Genomic DNA, 18,865 nt, shown 5'->3' with positions numbered 1-18,865 from the left:
GGGGATGACACCTCTCTGATGCTATGTGCCTAATGCTTAGATCTAACTTTGCAAAAAAGGGGGACAACCAAAAGGGGGCTAAGGGCTGGGCTTAGGGGGGGGGGAGGCTAAGGGGGGGGACTACTTTTTTTCGCAAATCATGGAATTCCTAAACCGTAGGAAGGGGGGTGGGTAGTATACCTGTGACTCCAACTTCTCAATATATCCATCTTTTTCAAGGTAAATTTAGGAACAATTATATTTGCTGCGAGAAAAAGTGGGGGGGATGAACCCTCTCTGATGCTATGTGCCTAATGCTTCAGTCTAACTTTGCAAAAAAGGGGGGCTACCAAAAGGGGGACTAATGGCTGGGCTAAGGGACTAAGGGGGGCTACCTAAAAAAAAATTGCAAATCATATAACTTCTATTCCGTAGGGGGGGGGGGGGGGGGGGCTTGTATACCTATGACTCTAACTTCTCAATATTTCCATCTATTAAAGGTAAAAAAAGTGAGGGGGGGGGGGATAAACCCTCTCTGATGCTATGTGCCTAATGCTTAGGTCTAACTTTGCAAAAAAGGGAGGGCTAAGGGGGGGGGGGGGGTACCGATTTTTTTTCTTTGCAAATCATGAAATTCCTAATCCGAAAGGGGGTGGGGGTGGGAGGGGGGGGCTAGTATACATTTGACTCCAACTTCTCTTTATTTCGATCTTTTCAAGGTTAATTTAGAAACAATTATCTTTGCTGCGAGAAAAAATGAACCCTCTCTAATGCTATGGGCCTAATGCTTAGGTCAAACTATGCAGAAAAATAGGGGGTGGGGGCTACCAAATTTTTTTTCGCAAATCATGAAAATCCTAATCCGTAGGGGATGGCTAGTATACATAGGACTCCAAGCACCCCTGCCCCCCACCTGTTCCACGGGGGCTAAGGGGGCTACCAAAAGGGGGCTAAGGGCTGGGTTAAGGGGGATAAGGAAGGGCTACCAATTTTTTTTTTCGCAAATCATAAAATTCCAAATCCGTAGGGATGGGGGTTGGCGGTGGGGCAGTATACCTATGACTCCAACTTCTCAATATTTCCATCTTTTCAAGGTAAACTTAGGAACAATAATCTTTGCTGCGAGAAAAAGTGGGGAGATGAACCCTTTCTGATGCTGTGTGCATAATGCTAAGGTCCAACTTTGCAAAAAAAGGGGGCTAAGGGGGGCTAAATGGGCTAAGGGGCTACCAAAAGGGGAGCTAAGGGCTGGGCGAAGGGGCTATGGGGGGCTACCAATTTTTTTTCCGCAAATCATTAAATTCCTTATCCGTAGGGTGGGGGGCTAGTATTCCTATGACTCTAACTTCTCAATATTTCCATCTTTTCAAGGTAAATTTAGGAACAATAATCTTTGCTGCAAGAAAAAGTAGGGGGGGGGGGGGATGAACCCTGTCTGATGCTATGTGCTTAATGCTTAGGTCTAACTTTGCAAAAAAGGGGGGCTACCAAAAGGGGGGCTAAGGGCTAATGGGCTAAGGGGGGGGCTACCTAAAACAAAATTCGCATATCATGAAACTCCTAATCCGTAAGTGGGGGGGGGGGGGGGCTTGTATACCTATGAATCTAACTTCTCAATATTTCCAAAGTAAACAAATGGGGGGGGGGGGGGTAAACTCTCTCTGATGCTATGTGCCGAATGCTTATGTCTAATTTTGCAAGAAAATGGAGGGCTAAGGGGGTATGGGGAATGGGGTACTAATTTTTTTCGCATATCATAAAATTCCAAATCCGTAACTGGGGTGGGGTGGGGGTGGAGGGGAGGGGCTAGTATACCTATGACTCCAACTTCTCAATATTTCCATCTTTTCAAGGTAAATTTATAAACAATTATCTTTGCTGCGAGAAAAGGGGCGTGAACCCTTTCTGATGCTATGTGCCCAATGCTTAGGTCTAACTTTGCCCCAAAAAAGGGGGCTAGGAGGGGGGCTACCAAAAAAATGTTTCGCAAATCATGAAATTTCTAATCTTCTAATACCTTTGACTCCAACTTCTCAATATTTCGTTCTAATAAAGGTTGATTTAGGAACAATTATCTTTGCTGCGAAAAAAATGAACCCTCTCTGATGCTATGTGCCTAATGCTTAGGTCTAACTTTGCAGAAAAAGGGGGGGGCTACGAATTTTTTTTTTCGCAAATCATGAAATTCCTATTCCGTAGGGGGTGGCTAGTATACATAGCACTCTAAGCCCCCCCCCCCCCCAGTCACCCCCGGTTTGGGGGGGGGGGCTAATAAGCTAGCAAAAGGGGCTAAGGGCTGGGCTAAGGGGGGCTTAGGGGGCTACCAAATTTTTTTTCTCGCAAATCATGAAATTCCCAATCCGTGGGGGGGGGGGGGGGGTACTTATGACTCCAACTTCTCAATATTTCCATCTTTTCAAGGTAGATTTAGAAACAATTATCTTTGCTGCGAGATAAAGTGGGGGAGATAAACCCTGTCTGATGCTATGTGCCTAATGGTTAGGTCTAACTTTGCAAAAAAAAAAAAGGGGGGGCTAGGGGGCGGGGCTTCCAAAATAATGTTTCGCAAATCATGAAATTCCTAATCCGAAGGTTGGGGGGGGGGCTATTATACCTATGACTCCAACTTCTCAATATTTCCATCTAATAAAGGTTGATTTAGGAACAATTATCTTTGCTGCGAGAAAAAATGAACCCTCTCTGATGCTATGTGGGCTAAGGGGGGCTACCTAAAAAAAACTTCGCAAATCATGAAATTCCTTATCCGTGGGGGGGGGGGGGGGGGGGGGGGGGCTTGTATACCTATGACTCTAAATTCTCAATATTTCTATCTATTAAAGGTGAAAAAGTGGGGGGGGGGGTAAACCCTCTCTGATGCTATGTGCCTAATGCTCAGGTCTAACTGGTCAGGTAAAAAAAGGGAGAGCTAAGGGGGTACCAATTTTTTTTCTTCGCAAATAATGAAATTCCTAATCCGTAAGGGGGGTGGGGGTGGGGAGGGATAGTATACCTATGACTCCAATTTCTCAATATTTCCATCTTTTCAAGGTTAATTTAGAAACAATTATCTTTGGTGCGAGAAAAAGTGAGGGATGAACCCTTTCTGATGCTATATGCCCAATGCTTAGGTCTAACTTTGCCAAAAAAAAGGGGGGGGGGGCTGGGGAGCTACCAAAAAAAATGCTTCGCAAATCATGAAATTTCTAATCCGAAGGGTGGGGGGCTATTATAAATTTGACTCCAACTTCTCAATATTTCCATCTAATAAAGGATGATTTAGGAACAATTATCTTTGCTACGAGAAAAAATGAACCCTCTCTGATGCTATGTACCTAATGTTTAGGTCTAACTTTGCAGAAAAAGGTGGGGTACTAAATTTTTTTTTTCGCAAATCATGAAATTCCTCATCCGTAAGGGGTGGCTAGTATGCCTTGGACTCCAAGCCCCGCAGCCACCCCCCCCCCGGTTCGGGAGGGGGGCTAATGGGGGCTTCCAAAAGGGGCTAAGGGCTCGGCTAAGGGGGGCTTAGGGGGCTACCAATTTTTTTTTTGGAAATCATGAATTTTCAAATCCGTAGGGGGGGGGGGGGGCAGTATACTTATGACTTCAACTTCTCAATATTTCCATCTGATAAAGGTTGATTTAGGAACAATTATATTTGCTGCGAGAAAAAGTGGGGGGATGGACCCTCTCTGATGCTATGTGCATAATGCTAAGGTCTAACTTTGCAAAAATTAAAAGGTGGTGGAGCTAAGGGGGGCTAACAAAAGGGGGGCTAAGGGTTTGGCTAAGGGGCTTAGGGGGGCTACCAATTTTTTTTTTCCGCAAATCATTAAATTCCTTATCCATAGGGGGTGGCTAGTATACCTAGGACTCCAAGCCCCCCTGTCTCCCCCCTGTTCTACAGGGGGTAAGGGGGTCACCAAAAAGGGGGGGGGGCTAAGGGCTGGGTTTAAGGGGGAAAAGGGAGGGGTATCAAAGTTTTTTTCGCAAATCATGAAATTCCAAATCCGTAGGGGGTGGGGGTGGGGCAGTAAACCTATGACTCCAACTTCTCAATATTTCTATCTTTTCAAGGTAAATTCAGGAACAATAATCTTTGCTGCGAGCAAAAGGGGGGATAATAACCCTTTCTGATGCTATGTGCCCAATGCTTAGGTCTAACTTTGCAAACAAAAAAGGGGGGGGGGCTAGGGGGCGGGGCTTCCAAAAAAATGTTTCGCAAATCATGAAATTTCTAATCCGAAGGTTGGGGGACTATTATACCTATGACTTCAACTTCTCAATATTTCCATCTAATAAAGGTTGATTTAGGAACAATTATCTTTGCTGCGAGAAAAAATGAACCCTCTCTGATGCTATGTGCCTAATGCTCAGGTCTAACTTTGCAGAAAAAGGGGGGGGCTAAGGGGGAGGGGGAATGGGCTACCAATTTTTTTTTCGCAAATCATGAAATTCCTAATCCGTAGGGGGTGGCTAGTATACCTAGGACTCCAAGCCCCCCAGCCACCCCCCGGTTCGGGGGGGGGGCTAAGTGGGGCTACCAAAAGGGGCTAAGGGGGGCTTAGAGGGGCTACCAATTTTTTTTTCGAAAATCATGAAATTCCAAATCCGTAGGGGGGGAAAGTATACTTATGACTCTGCCTAATGCTATGTGCCTAATGCTCCAAGCCCCCCCCCACCCCCCCCCCCCCCCCCCCCCCCCCCCCCCCGGTTCTGACGCTCTTAAATTAATTAAAGATACTTTTGTATGCAATTTTGTTTTCAGAGCCGATTTGATGTCGGGAAAAGCAATCCGTAATTTTGTTTCCTTAATTTTCGCTACTAATTAGTGAACTTTTATAAAGTTTTATTTTTTATGTATAAAATTTTTATAATTGAAAATAAAGTATATCTTATATGAGCAAATTTTCGAATTGCCCAGGTATAGTATAACATGTACGGACACCTAACGGTGACAACCAAGTACATGTTTTTATTTATTTTCACATGTATATACACCTCCTTTCATATCTGTGTCTGAGTTCCTTCGGGGGCTTCTGGGAGGAGTTAATGCTGGACATTCGGGGGTGACTGCAATATAACAGTATATGTTATATGAAGTCTTCACCCATTGCACAGATGTCCTAACTCCCAGCCGGGTATTACAAAGAAAGGAGACTAACAGGCTAAGGCCCCATTACTAACATGGGGAATATGTAAATTGCATATTTTGTAAATATAAATTAGAATCTGCACAATTGCCCCACATAAAGTGTCTGGCAAAATAAATGCTAAATGAAATTTTAAAAATTGTTTGTTTGTTAGGGAAAATAGTGTAAATAATTTCACGCACCTTTGAGATTACAGATACCGAAACTGTAGTAATAGGCTATTTTAGATTTTTCCAACTACATAAATAATCAGAACGAAGACATTTTATTTTCATTTCAATATTTGGTGTTTTAGATTAGTATTTTATATCTGTATTGAAAAATGAAAAAAGATAAATTCGGTTGGCATTTTGATAACGTAATATAGGACTGTGTCAAACGAGGATATTAATAATGTATTTAGTTTTTTTTTTTTATATGCAAGAAATAATGTTTACAGCAACTATCGATCACAAAATCGAAAGTAACATACGCGAGCGATGTAACATACGGTACTCATTTTAATTGATATAACATGCATGGGTATAGTTCACAAATACATTTACCATAGGCGGTTATGTAAGCGTTCGAGTTCATATCTCCGATGTAACGAAGATACCCGGGTTTAATGTTGAGACTAAATGTGTTGAATAAAGACCCTAATCCGTCGAAAATTGACCCGCATCGTGGATTTTTGATCATGAAACCGGTTCAAAATTCAACAGTAAAGAAATGCAAATTAACGAATCAATATTTATAACTTGTTAGTTTAATTAAAATTTATTAGTTTTTACATATGATTGCGTCCATGAAAAATGGCCTTTGTGTTCAAATTTCCAGATTTTAATTGATTTATACTTATATTTGTCAGAAGATTAAAGTTTCATGAAGATCAAATAACTATTTATCAATGACTATCTTTATTTGGCATTTAAAGCTATGGATTTATTTTAACCTTGCCTTGCGACGTTACGTTATAATTTCATCAACGTCATTTATATGTTAGGTTATATGCTCCATTTTATTTGTTATATTCTTTTGCTTTTGAAGATATCTTACTAAAATTTTATTTAATAACTACAATAATTATGCATTTATATCAATACATTTTTTTAATATAATTATTAATGTGGTATTAATATTATTGAAAATGTAACTGTCACGAAAACTATGAAGTTTTTTTTAACGCACATTCATTTTATCTAAATAAATCATATCTTAGAAAAAATGAATGTGCGCTAAAAAGACTTCATGGTTTCTAAAAATTATTCAATATCAATAGCTAAGAACATGGCATTTAAAAAATGTATGGTTCCAAATAAAAAAGAAACCAAAAGTCGATCTTTCTTTTTATCATATTGTTTTAACTACTTTTCTTCTGTACATCTACACATGATTTGTCACTTTGGTGTTTTCATATTCTACTTTGATTCAGGTTTGCTGCCCCGTTCCGATTTATGAAAATAGGCAGCAAGCTTAATAAGATTTCCGGGACGTTTTGCTCTTATCTATAAAATCAGCTTCGCAAGCTCTCGAGTTTAAAAATAAGCGTAGGCACTTGCAAAACTAAATGGGGACTACATCTTAATAGTAAACATGATAATGTCGATACAGATTCACGTACATTTCAATAAATTCGTCATTGTGTTTAAATTAAAATTGAAGCGAAACATGAATGAGATAAACTTTATTTCAAATTTAATCATTTGTCCTGGATCGAAACGTATGTTTCTTAAATCCCACGTTTATTGCCATAATTGAAACTCTTCAACGTAGTTAATTTTGTTTACTTTTTATGTGTAAATCAATATTTCTGATATTGTATATTTTCATATTTTATGTGAGCATTTATCCTGTATTGTTTCTATTTTGTTTTAAATCACGTGAGCGAATTCTGCATTGTTTCTGTTTTGTGTTAAATTGTAAGAATATAAAATCGTGGAAATCCCAAGCAGTTTACTGCATGTATCAGAAATAAAAGCAGACTGGAATAAAAAAAATGGGTAGAATGATATGGAAATAAAAATGTGCAAAGGTATCGAATCGTGATTAATTATTTTGTATGTTAAACATTTCTGCAACTACTCTCACAAATATCGCATGTTCTATAGTGCAAGTTATCCATTTATTAGAATACAATGACTCAAAATGTGTACACATGTTACACATCCATAACTATCATATTTCTTATCTAATAGATTGCAAGTTTGATCACTAAAATCTTAATGTGATTTTGAGGAGTTTATTAAATAATAAGATTAATTTAGAATATAAAATAAATCAAATTATTATAGCAATATTATATTTTGGCTTGACTCATGATTAGCGCCATAATTTTTTGCGCGCAATGGCATACCATACATGACGTCGTTCTGTTTATATTTGACGTCATCACATTCCTAGCTGTTGAGTGGGTGGGTGCTTTAAAAACAAAATTCCTTTTCAGAGTTCTTATTTTTCTTTCAATTTTACTGTAAATATAAATAATATATCATAATTAACCCTTTCGCTGCCACGTCAAAAAAGACGTTATTACGCTTCAGTGCTAAGCATGACGTTATCAAATTCATGTTTTGACGTAACAATCTGACACAACGCGCCGTACCATTTTTTTTTTTTTAGCGTTGCGGGATGCAGTTTTGTGTTTAATTAATAATTTCTAATGTTATTATCGAAAACAATGGCTTTTTATCTTTTTCTCTGTCATTTCAAATAAGACGTTACGCCATTATTTTTTTTCTTTCTTTCTTAGCGTCTCCAAATGAAAAAGAAATGTAAAAAAAACCCCACGTCTTTCAAAAAATATGAATTACTCCATTAATGATGCATGTTCCCAATCTTTTACAAATACGTGCAGTTTTTAAAATAATCACTTTCTTATCCTGTCAATCTTAATTATAATCCACACATACAGGTGAATTTTTTATCATTGAAATTAGTTCTATAAGATGTAATGCATATATCTCTTATTTCTTTGTTTGCACATATATGAGACATAAATTTCACGATAAAAAAGGTATCTTATTCCTGAGAGAGGAGAGAGAGAGAGAGAGAGACGGGTATTGCTGGCTGCAGCATTGGTATACTACTACCCCCCCCCCCCCCCCCCCCCACGGATTAGGAAAATCATGATTTAACAAATTTTTTTGTAGAAGGTAAAAATTATTTTTTTTGGTTGGAAGTATACGTACACCCTCCCCCCCACCCCCACTGATTTTCATGATTTTGGGAATTAGTTTAGTTTTTTTATTTATTTTTTTTGCTTGTCAATATTTCTGAGGATTAGTCTAGCCGGGGGGGGGGGGGGGGGCTAGACCCCCCCCACTCGCTTTCAATTTGCTTCCAACGCCAGTGATTTATATATAGAGAGTTTAAAGAAGAAATGACATACATGTAAAAATTATTTTGTGATTAAAAAAAACTTCTCGCTAACCTCAGTAAAGGGAATTTGTGTGATGAAAACGCTGCTCAATATTCATTTCTCATAACACTGTATGCTATTGCTTTATTAAGCGAGAAAATTGATATAGTGTATGTTTGTTACCGCATGCGCGGATCCAGAAAACATTTCCAGGGGGTGTCCGAGGGATACTTTTGTTTTCCAATGTTGGAGAGGGGTTTTGAGGCCTATTTCGGGAATTTTGCTATATAATCTTATTAATTTGAATTTTTCAAGAGGTGGAAGGAATAGTCCATGCACCCCCTTCTAGGTCCGCAAGTTGAACAAAAAGTTGAACAAAAAGTGTTATTCAAAATACCCCAAATGACTGTATTAATGATTTCCAAATAGAATAATATATAGGCTTATCGTGAAATTTTTAAAGCTGCTAAGTTCGCTTTTATACGATGGCTATGCTAAGTATGTGTATCATAATAGACATTGCAGTAGTTTTCCATGTCCATTAAGCCATATTTTAATGAAAAAGGGATGTACACAATTTATTTACAAAAACAAAGGACATAAATTGTATTGATTTCTTTCGTCTCATAATAAAATTCGCTGCTGAGGTCAAGGCGGGTATGGTTGTTGACTTTGAAAAAATTCAAATCAAAAATAAACGTCGGTACTATTTGGGGAAGTGTTTTGTATACATGTACAATCGATACATCATATGCGGGTTGAATAAACCCAATCATTCGGGAACAAAACCAAACGGTTCCCGTTTCTAAACATTCCCAAGATGGAGGTGGTTTGTTTGTTTTTTTTTTCTCATACAGAAATTTTTTATGTACATTAGATAATTCAAACTTTGAAAGGAGACGGATGTAAATAGGCATCTTTCAAATAAATTTGGTCTGTATGAAAAAGTATTTGATACTCTCATAGCCAAAAAAATCGGACTATGTAGCTTTAAATTATCTGTATGTTTTAAAATCTTCCTTTTCTCGGACAGGTGAACATTATCTTAATTTTTACATTTTATTCCATACAAAGTAAAAACTTTTACCACATCGTATGTGTAATATTGACAATCACAATCGTCAGTTGTAAACGTTTGAACTCTCGGAAAAAGATGTATAATTTTGTTCTTAATGTTCTCTAATATCTTAGCTTATTTATCGATACAACTAAAATTGTGATTTATATTATAGTTCTAATATTCAAAGAATCAAAAACAATTAATATAGACCTAAGAAAGTTAACGATTACACATAGTTCATCATTATACGATGAAATATAACAGTTATGAAATGCAAAACATTTACGATTCTATATCTCGATTGGGGCTAAGGAGTTTTTTTTTAACCATCTTGTGGTCTTACAGTTTGTTTTAGTGATTAAATCCGCTTGACCAACTGAGTTGTCTAAAATATAATAATGATAAAATTTTGTGATTAAACATTGATATATTTTATATACTTAAATTATACATAAACTGAAAGAATAAAAACTATTTTCATGAAGTATATTACAGTCCTAGAAATCTTTCCTTCCTTTACCGCTATATTTGCGCCTTTACACACAGTAGATGCTCTTTATGACCATAAAACAGGTAATGAAAGTCCATGCGGTCCGAACCATCCATGTGAAAATTAAATGTCTATGGTGTGTGGTGTCCAATTTTAGAGAAACGGTTGAAATTTAGTTTCAACAAAGAATATCTGTTTGAAATGCCCTGAAGAAGTAGACAGAAGATACGAAAAAGGTATCAATAGGACTTGAAGCGCGCACGAGGGGGGGTGGGAGTGTGTGCACTGAAGTCTTAATCTCGAACGCGGTCGAAGAAGCATCACCATTATCTCCAAATAAGTTATTACATGCAGTTCTTGTTTTTCTGTCCAAAGATTCAGTTTTGTTCTTTCACATGCACGAAAAATACAGTAAAATGTCACCAGATGGAATTTTTTTTAATGTTGATCATCTGGCTTAAATTTTGTTCTAGGATCATATCAAAGTAATTTTTTCAGTGCCCCATTCCTCCTTATTTGGCATATCGCAGTTTATATTGCCGTTTATTAATTAACTCTGAATGAAAAAAATACATATGAAGTATATGCTTCCTTTGGTGCTCTATCAATATTTCAATTCTAAGTAAAAAAAAAAGACACACGGTCTCCTTCAAGCGATTCATATTCTTTCGATTTCTTGCATAGTATACAATACCAGAGAACGATGCTGTATGTAGTAGCTTTTTACCCGATTTATGTTTTAAATAAAAAAAAAACTCATGGATAATACCGATCTGTTTTATTTGATTTTTTTAATCAGCACTAACGGCAGCATGAAAATAAAAAAGTCATGCACACTCGAATTATACTCGGCCTTCGGTGGTGGACTAAAGTATTGTATTTTGACAGTATTTAAGATTATCCTAAGCTATGACAAATTTATGAGCTATGGTGAGATCTTATGAAAAATATTTGGTCTTAAGATAGATTTTAGTCAAAAGTTTTATGTGGCAGAGTAGGAAAAAGTATGATTGGTCGTGCTCTTGTGGGGGGGGGGGGGGCATTTCCTTTGGTCCAGGTTGTGCATTAGGACAGATATTATTTTCCGGTTCTAACGGAAATGTCCTGGGGATGTATTCACAAAAACCAAACGCCAGCCATGGTAAAACGCAGACAACGAGTTGGCGCTGTGTGACGTAGTGACGTTATGATTATGATGTCAATTTTTACGTTGTGACGTTATCAGCAGTATTTCACTAAACACATAGATCATACGATGTATATTGATACAAATTTAAAAAATTAATAATGAAGAACAGAACCTGAATATATTTAATATTTTTTTTTATTTTAATGTATATTTTTTCAAATTGCAATAGGCCCAAATAGGCCCTGTGGCACTTCACGTAGATATTCAAATAAGCCCAAATAGGCCCTGTGGCACAGAAATGGTTAAGGAAAGGCAAAATTTATTTTAAAAAAAAGCATTATTTACTATTTTTTGAAAAAATGTTTAGCCCTTACCCTGGGTACAAATATTAATGAATTCAGCATAATCAATATTTTATGAATTCAACTATTTAAAATATTTAATCTTATAGTTTAATATAAATCAAGTTCTTATCAAATGTTTTTCTGTTATTTCGAGATTCGATGCAACCGGGGCAGAAATCGCACTCCCTTGAGGAAGGGGGAGGACGTCAAACGCCAAAAGAAAATTTTCCGGGAAAGCAAGACTATTTAAAAAGAAAATGCAAGGCGGTGGACCCGGATAAAGCCCAGGAAACTGCGCCGAATCACGGACGAGCTGGACCAAGTACCACCACGGACCTGGAGGATGTTGTAGTCATCCATGGCAGAGAGGATGATTCCGGAGTTTAAAAAAACCCCATCGAAACCATCATATCAAAAAGATTGGACACATCTGAAGGTAGCCACGTCTCCTTTAATAAGTCTGCTACATGAAATAATCAGCATAGTGTACCACATTTGTCTGATTCAGATGATGCAATTTCCCCCTCATGTTCATCTCAGTCAATTACAAGTATTCATGATGACATAAGTATGCATGTACCCCAGTCAGTAAAACAAAAGTTAATGAATGGGGAATTTGTTGAATTTCATACCCTTTTGAATAAGCAAAATGATTTAGAAGCTCAAGAAAATAAGGTCTTATTCATGAATGGGTAATTTACATTGAAACCTACAAAAGTGATCAAAATTACAACAATTGATGCTTGGGTGGGTGCTTTTTTCATTTTCATGAGTATTTATTTGTCAGCACATATTGATGAAACTCACAATCTAATCAAATATATAGCAAATGTTAAACTCGGCGCCAGTCGTGTTTCCGGCGGATTGGGTTGGAGAGATTATGACCGCCAGTTTCGTGGAAAAAAACCGGTTACCTTATCACCTATTGGGGTGGTTGCAAAAAAAGATGGTGTTTGGCGTTTAAATCCATCATTTTTCACATCCTGCTGATTTCATTGTAAACGATTTTATAGATCCGGGAGCATGTTCTGTACATTATACTTCTTTTGATGAGGTTTTAAAAATGGTTGGGTCACTAGGTAAGGGTGCTGTATTTGGAAAAATGGATGTAAAGTCAGCATTTAGATTGCTACCAGTTCACCCTTCAGATAACCAATTACTTGGTTTTAAATTCAATAATTTTCACTACTATGATCTGTGCTTACCAATGGGATGTTCAATTAGTTGGGGAAAAATTTGCACATTTTGTTCGGTGAAGTGAAAACTGGAGTTCACACTCTGAATCATTACCTAGACGATTTTATATTTGCAGGAGACACCTCTGAAATATGTAAATTGTTCATGTCTTCATTTAGAAAAACATGTTTTGAATTTGGTATTCCCTTAGCGGAAGATAAAACAGAGGGTCCTAAAACTGTTATTACGTTCTTAAGTATTGAAATAGAAACAGATACTAGTAATATGATTATTAGAATTCCTAATGACAAAATACTGACTTTAGAAACAGCAATCTTAGAAATGTTACAAAAAGAAAAAAGTTACTCTTGGAAAGTTACAATCACTAGTAGGTTCTCTTAACTTTTGTGCAAAAGCAATTCCATCAGCTAGAGCATTCAATAGAAGATTTTGTGATGCTATGTGCGGAATTAAGCACTCCAGTCATTTATTATAGTAACGTCTGGGATGAGATCAGATCTTTGTGTGTGGCTAGATTTTATACACAAGTACAACGATAGCTTAAATTTCATGAATGCCAATTGGTTATCAAATGACCAACTACATCTTTATACTGATAGCGCAGGCAATCATCAGTTGGGTTGTGGTGTCTACTTCAATGGTCAGTGGGCTTATTTTGAATGGCCCGCCTGCTGGAAAGACCTCAGATATAACTTTTTTAGAATTAGTGCAATTGTTCTTGCATTTTTTTTTTTTGTTTTTTTTATATATATATTTAGAAATTTATATACATGCATACACAAATATACATGTATATGGAAAAGGAAAAAAAATAGTAATACAATCACAATTGGTCTGCTAGTGTTTTCAAAATTTTGTAACTGGATTTGACACTTTTTGCACTCAAGAGATGTTTTTAGAACATTTAAAAGCGCATTCTCATTTGGAATTTCGTTTTGTAGTGTACACTTCATTTTATATTTATATATCTTATACCCTACAAAAGATATGACAGTATTGAGAATTTTCGTTGCGTCTGAAAACTTATAGAAAAAGCCTACAGCAATTGTTTTCCATGTTATATTCAACTTTAATATCCTGATACTTTTTCCCATATTCTTTTTGTTTCAGAACATCCATACATTAAATGTCTATATTTTCAATTTGTTCACAACTTACATAATTTTTTCGAACATCTTTATTCCATTTATTTACGTTATAATTGCAGTTCAGCTGATTGTGTAGAAGTTTATAGTTAAGTTCTGCTATTTGCTTATCAAATGCGTTTATTATCTTAGCCGTGTATATATTTTTCCACTGATCATTGGGTATATTGAATTCTTTTGACCATTTTGCTTCCATTATTGGTTTTTGTGTCTTTTTTTATAATAAAATTTTATAATAGAATCCCGATTTCTCATGTTCCGGTTGTTTTATTTTTCCGCAGAAATGAAAGTATGGATTTTGAATGATAGTATTGTTTACATTTGAATAATCTACATTCAACTTTCTAATAGCGTTTTTTATGATAAGATATTCACATATATAGTTTCTTTTTGATTTAAGATTTTCTGTAATATCATTTAAATCTTTTATACCATCTATTGTAAACATATCTTTAACATATAGGATACCACTTTTTATCCACGATTCTAGGAAAAGTGGTTTGATAAAGTTATTCTTATAAATAATTTCTTTGTAAAATTTTGGGAATTTTTGTAGAACATTTAGATCATTTGGTTTAACAATATTGCTTCTCAACAAATATTCAAAATCTATTCCGTTAATTTTCAATATGTCTTCTATATATTTTCTTAGAGAACTTTCCTTATTGATCCATCCCGCTTTTACACTTTTTAATTTGCACTCCACATCTATCAGGCCAAGACCACCTTCGTTTATTGATCTTACAAGTGACTTGCGTTTAATCCTCTCTCTCTTACCCCATAAAAAGTTATAAATAATTTTATTTAGTTATTTTAATGAATTCAATATTTGGGTTTTCCAGAACTATAAACAGATACAATAGTTTGGATACTATTAGAGAATTAATAACTGTGCATTTTCCAAATAACGTCAACTTTCTAATTCGCCAGGAATTTTCTCGAATTCTTTAAGTTAATTCAACCAATTTTTCTCATCGTTAGCTTTTTTGTCATGTCCTAAGAAAATTCCAAGTGATTTAACTGGATTATTTGTCATTTTAATACCATCTACATATTGTAACGAGTTTTTCAGTGGCCCCAAAAGGATACCTTCTGTTTTTTCTACATTCAATTTAGTACATGACATTCTCCCAAACTTTTCTATTATTTTATGGCATCTTTTGATTCTACATTTTTTTTAATGGAAACGTACAGTCATCTGCATGTTGAACGCATTTTAGTTTATTTGTTTGTCCTAAATCCCTGTATACTTTCAGACGCATTGATCTTTAATACCAAAATTTCTATAACAAAGATAAATAGTAAAGCAGAGACAAGACATCCTTGTCTTAAGCCTCGTAACATTTTACACCTTCTAGTCAGCCAATTATTATTTTTTACACGAAAGTATGGCTTTAGATATATGTAATAGAAGATCTTACAACAGCGTTTAAGTAGATGATTGACCTTCCAAATATAATATAATATAAAACGAATTTAATTTAAACGTTTTTATCGAACGGAATGTTCAAATTATTGAATGGATTAGACATGACCTATGTTAACCATTTCAAACATACAAAGTCAAAAAGAAATTAACTATAGAACTTTATTACATCACCTACATTAAACAAACCTATCACCTTCATTTTAACTTGTTGAGATACAAAAATCTCATGAATGAGATTTTCATTTTCCAGCCCATTTGAAAAGACATTTTAAAAAATCAAAGTGAAGTATATGATAAGTAAATATATATGCTTAAACAGCAAACGCAAACTGTTTTTCCCCATGGTTTTTGACGTTGCACATTACAATAATTGTTGATTACTTTTACATGTAGTGAGGTAAATTTAATGCTTTTTCCATAGATATATTTAAATCAAAAAGCAAATATACATTCAAGGAAGAAGATATTTATTTACAAAATGTACAATTCTGCATAAAAGATAAACGATGTTTAAAAATGCTGTTTAAAATTAAAAAAAAAAAGACTAAGTATGCCTACAGATAGAATCCAACAAGGGGATGAAAACATTTGGGTCCGCAAAATTCGACCCGAAATCTGGGGTGCCCGAAAGAAAAAGGAACAGAGACTGGTCAAAGCCTAGGTTAAAACAATGCAGAATATATATCATTTTACTGAGAAAATGCTTTAAAGATGAATTATAAAAATGCAAGAGCAATTGATATGTTCAAAATGCAAATTTGAAAATTTTTGTGAAAAAAGTGCGAAAGTCGAAGTGGTCCCATCGGAACACCATACTAAAATGCACTGTGGTACAAAATATAGAATAAAAATCATAGAAAGCAGAGCCAGGTGGTTTGGGACACCTGTCGATATTTTCGTGGATAATGATTAAATTACTTACTCCACTTAATAATTTTCAAAATAATGGCAAAAAAAAGTTTTATATGTAAAAATTATAAAATCTCCAGTGGGATTCAAACGTATGCCTGAAAATTCGAAATTAACGCTTCAGCCCATTGTTTTCATTGTTTTCATTGAGGTCAGGCCAGGCCATGTCAGGTTTTAGAGTATAGCTCCATAAGACTTGACATTTTACCACTTGCTAGGTATAAAAATGTATCATGAAGTTTTAATTGCATTTTCAGAAGCAGACACCTCTAAATTCGTATTTAAATCGTACAGAAGACAAATAAGAAGTCGAAAAAAGGAGAAGAGAGGTACTAATAATCTGGGCGATTCCGCAAAAAAAGCTGCTGGGAGTTCATCAGCAAACGTTTCTGTAAAATGTACATGTTGCTTAGCAGAACTTATCAAACTTTACATTTCAATATTGATTATCGGTCATGATTTTGTGTCTTAAAATTCCACTATTAAAACAAACTTTAGATTTCAGTGGGTTATTGTCGTTTTAAAAACGGACTTTTTTCTAAAATAAGTACCACAAACTTTTTGCTCTAGAGGTCTCACCTGTGTGAATGTACATATCACCTTCCCGTGTTATTCGGTTGCGTTGAAATTATCAAATTTTACGCAGTTCAATGCCATGGGTAAAATTTCTTCTAAACACAAAAAGTATCTGTGAAATGAATTATTATTGACATAATATTCGATATTTCTACTTTATTATGTAATTTACCAAAACAATAATAGACTTTTAGCCAAACAGAGGTAATTCGGACTAAATTTTGCAGATTTTGTTTTCTGCTAATATATTTTTGGAAGTACTCTAATATTAAAAGTTAAGATTTTATATTTTAGTCTATATAATTCACATTTTCTGTTAGTTTTACCTCATTTATTCATTATAATAACCGTATGGCCCGAATTTAAAAAATATTGAAATATGCTTAAAAACGAGAAAAGACACCATATCTCAAAATTTTGATCATTGACCTCATATAAATTATATGCCAACAGAATAAGATCAATATAAGTAGTTTAATACTATAATTGTTTATGTATTATCATCATTCAATATTTTGTAAAATTCGATCAAAAATGGTTTGGTATTTGAAAAGTGATAGAGGAAATTCGGACTGGAATATTTATTAAAATTGTTTTAAAAGGAAAACTTAATGCTATGTATGTATTTAATGTCATTGCCATTCTTAAATTGTATTTCATTTTCAAAAGTGTGAGCAATTTGTATTATTTTCATAATTAAGAAAATCTCAATCATAGTGTAAAATTTTAAGGGATTTTCCTTTAATTTTCCAAAAATATACAATTGACTCAAAAAGTAAGTCATTGACCTACGTTTTTGAAAATGAAAATTATCACCACAATAAAAGGTCTATAACACACAATAGTTGGTTTTTCATTATCATCAGTGGATTTTTTTTTCGTTCTGAGTAAACGTCATCCTTAATCGTGTAAGGTTGCATTCTAGTGGAGAGGAAGATGGCGTCGAAGACGTGACTTAAGCAGTAGATGCCACCTAATGTAATACATCGGGAAAAGTACCCACAACAGAATTAACATTGTGTTATTTCTCATATCCTAGTTATGTTATTTACACAAACGCTAGTTTATTTGAATACCTCGTTTAAAACTAATGGTATGCCATGAATAACTACTACTTAAAGCTGACATGAATTCATAAATACGCATTATTTCCCTTTTATCTCCGACAACCGCCATATTAGTTGTCGATTTCTATTGTTCTGCTCATCGCTACACACCCCTTATATCAGCTGAGAGCACTATTTCATGCTTCACCGCATTCAGGTATTTCATGCACCCGAACACGTTGCCTTGGACGAAAAGACGTGTAGAAACGCGTTTTGAAGAAAAATAAAATGACAACCACTGCACTGGCAAGATATATCCAATACACGATGAAACAAGACAGACTGAAATCCTTTCACAGAATAAACATATTTTGTATTTCACTGATTGTTGTTTTCTTTATTCTTTACTGCAAACATTTTACTACAATGCATTTTAGAAGTCCATGCAACCTGAATGCCTCGATCGGAAAGCAACCGACCGTAACTTTCTCAACTGATATATATACCCCAGTAGTAGTAGAGGAGCGATCGAAACTAATATGGCGACCAAATTATGAGTTCATATGTCAGCTTTAATATTTAAGATGAATAAATGTAAGTTACGGTACAAAAAATAAGGAAATTTAATTTAAATTTTAAATGGCATAGCTTAAAAAAGTTGAAATAAGGAATAATATTAGATAGGTTGTTTTACTAAATTCTGATGAAACCTGTGGCAAGAGAGCAACCTAATTTTGTACAGGATGACTATAAAATAATTTTGTTTTAGTAGCTGTGATCACAAAAAACTATTCATAATATATGATCAAAAAGGTTTAATAAGCAGATTGTTTATTATTTACCATGCTCTTGCACAAACTTTCATATTTGACAAAAAATATATAGATATCCCCCGCGAAAAATTTTTTTTGGAAGTCATTTAATTGATCACGAATACAGTAATATGAAATTCAAAGCATTCAGAAGCAATATTTGAAGCTACATGGGCTTTGGTGATCTCCAAATATATTCAGCCTATGCATAGGAAATTTCTTTATTATAGAAGATTATATTCATGAAGTTGTAATT

General features: G+C 35.0%; 1 protein-coding gene across 4 annotated transcripts in view; it reads left to right on the top strand.

The window, feature by feature from the left end:
• Window positions 1–16,679, top strand: part of LOC105348096 (uncharacterized) — a 41,614-nt gene extending 24,935 nt beyond the window's left edge. For all 4 annotated transcript variants that reach the window (XR_010714398.1, XR_010714400.1, XR_010714399.1 and 1 more), the window contains exons 3-4: window positions 11,650–11,931; window positions 16,433–16,679. Coding sequence is in view for 1 of the 4 variants with exons in the window: in XM_066086113.1 (XP_065942185.1) it covers window positions 11,650–11,882 (233 nt within the window). In the remaining 3 variants the exon portion in view is untranslated. The remainder of the gene's footprint in view (window positions 1–11,649; window positions 11,932–16,432) is intronic.
• The last annotated feature ends 2,186 nt before the right edge of the window (window positions 16,680–18,865 follow it).

Source organism: Magallana gigas, chromosome 5 (genome assembly GCF_963853765.1).
Source record: "Magallana gigas chromosome 5, xbMagGiga1.1, whole genome shotgun sequence".
Classification (NCBI taxonomy): domain Eukaryota; kingdom Metazoa; phylum Mollusca; class Bivalvia; order Ostreida; family Ostreidae; genus Magallana; species Magallana gigas.
Note: the sequence above shows the minus strand (reverse complement) of the source record. Positions and strands in the feature narration are given on the sequence as shown.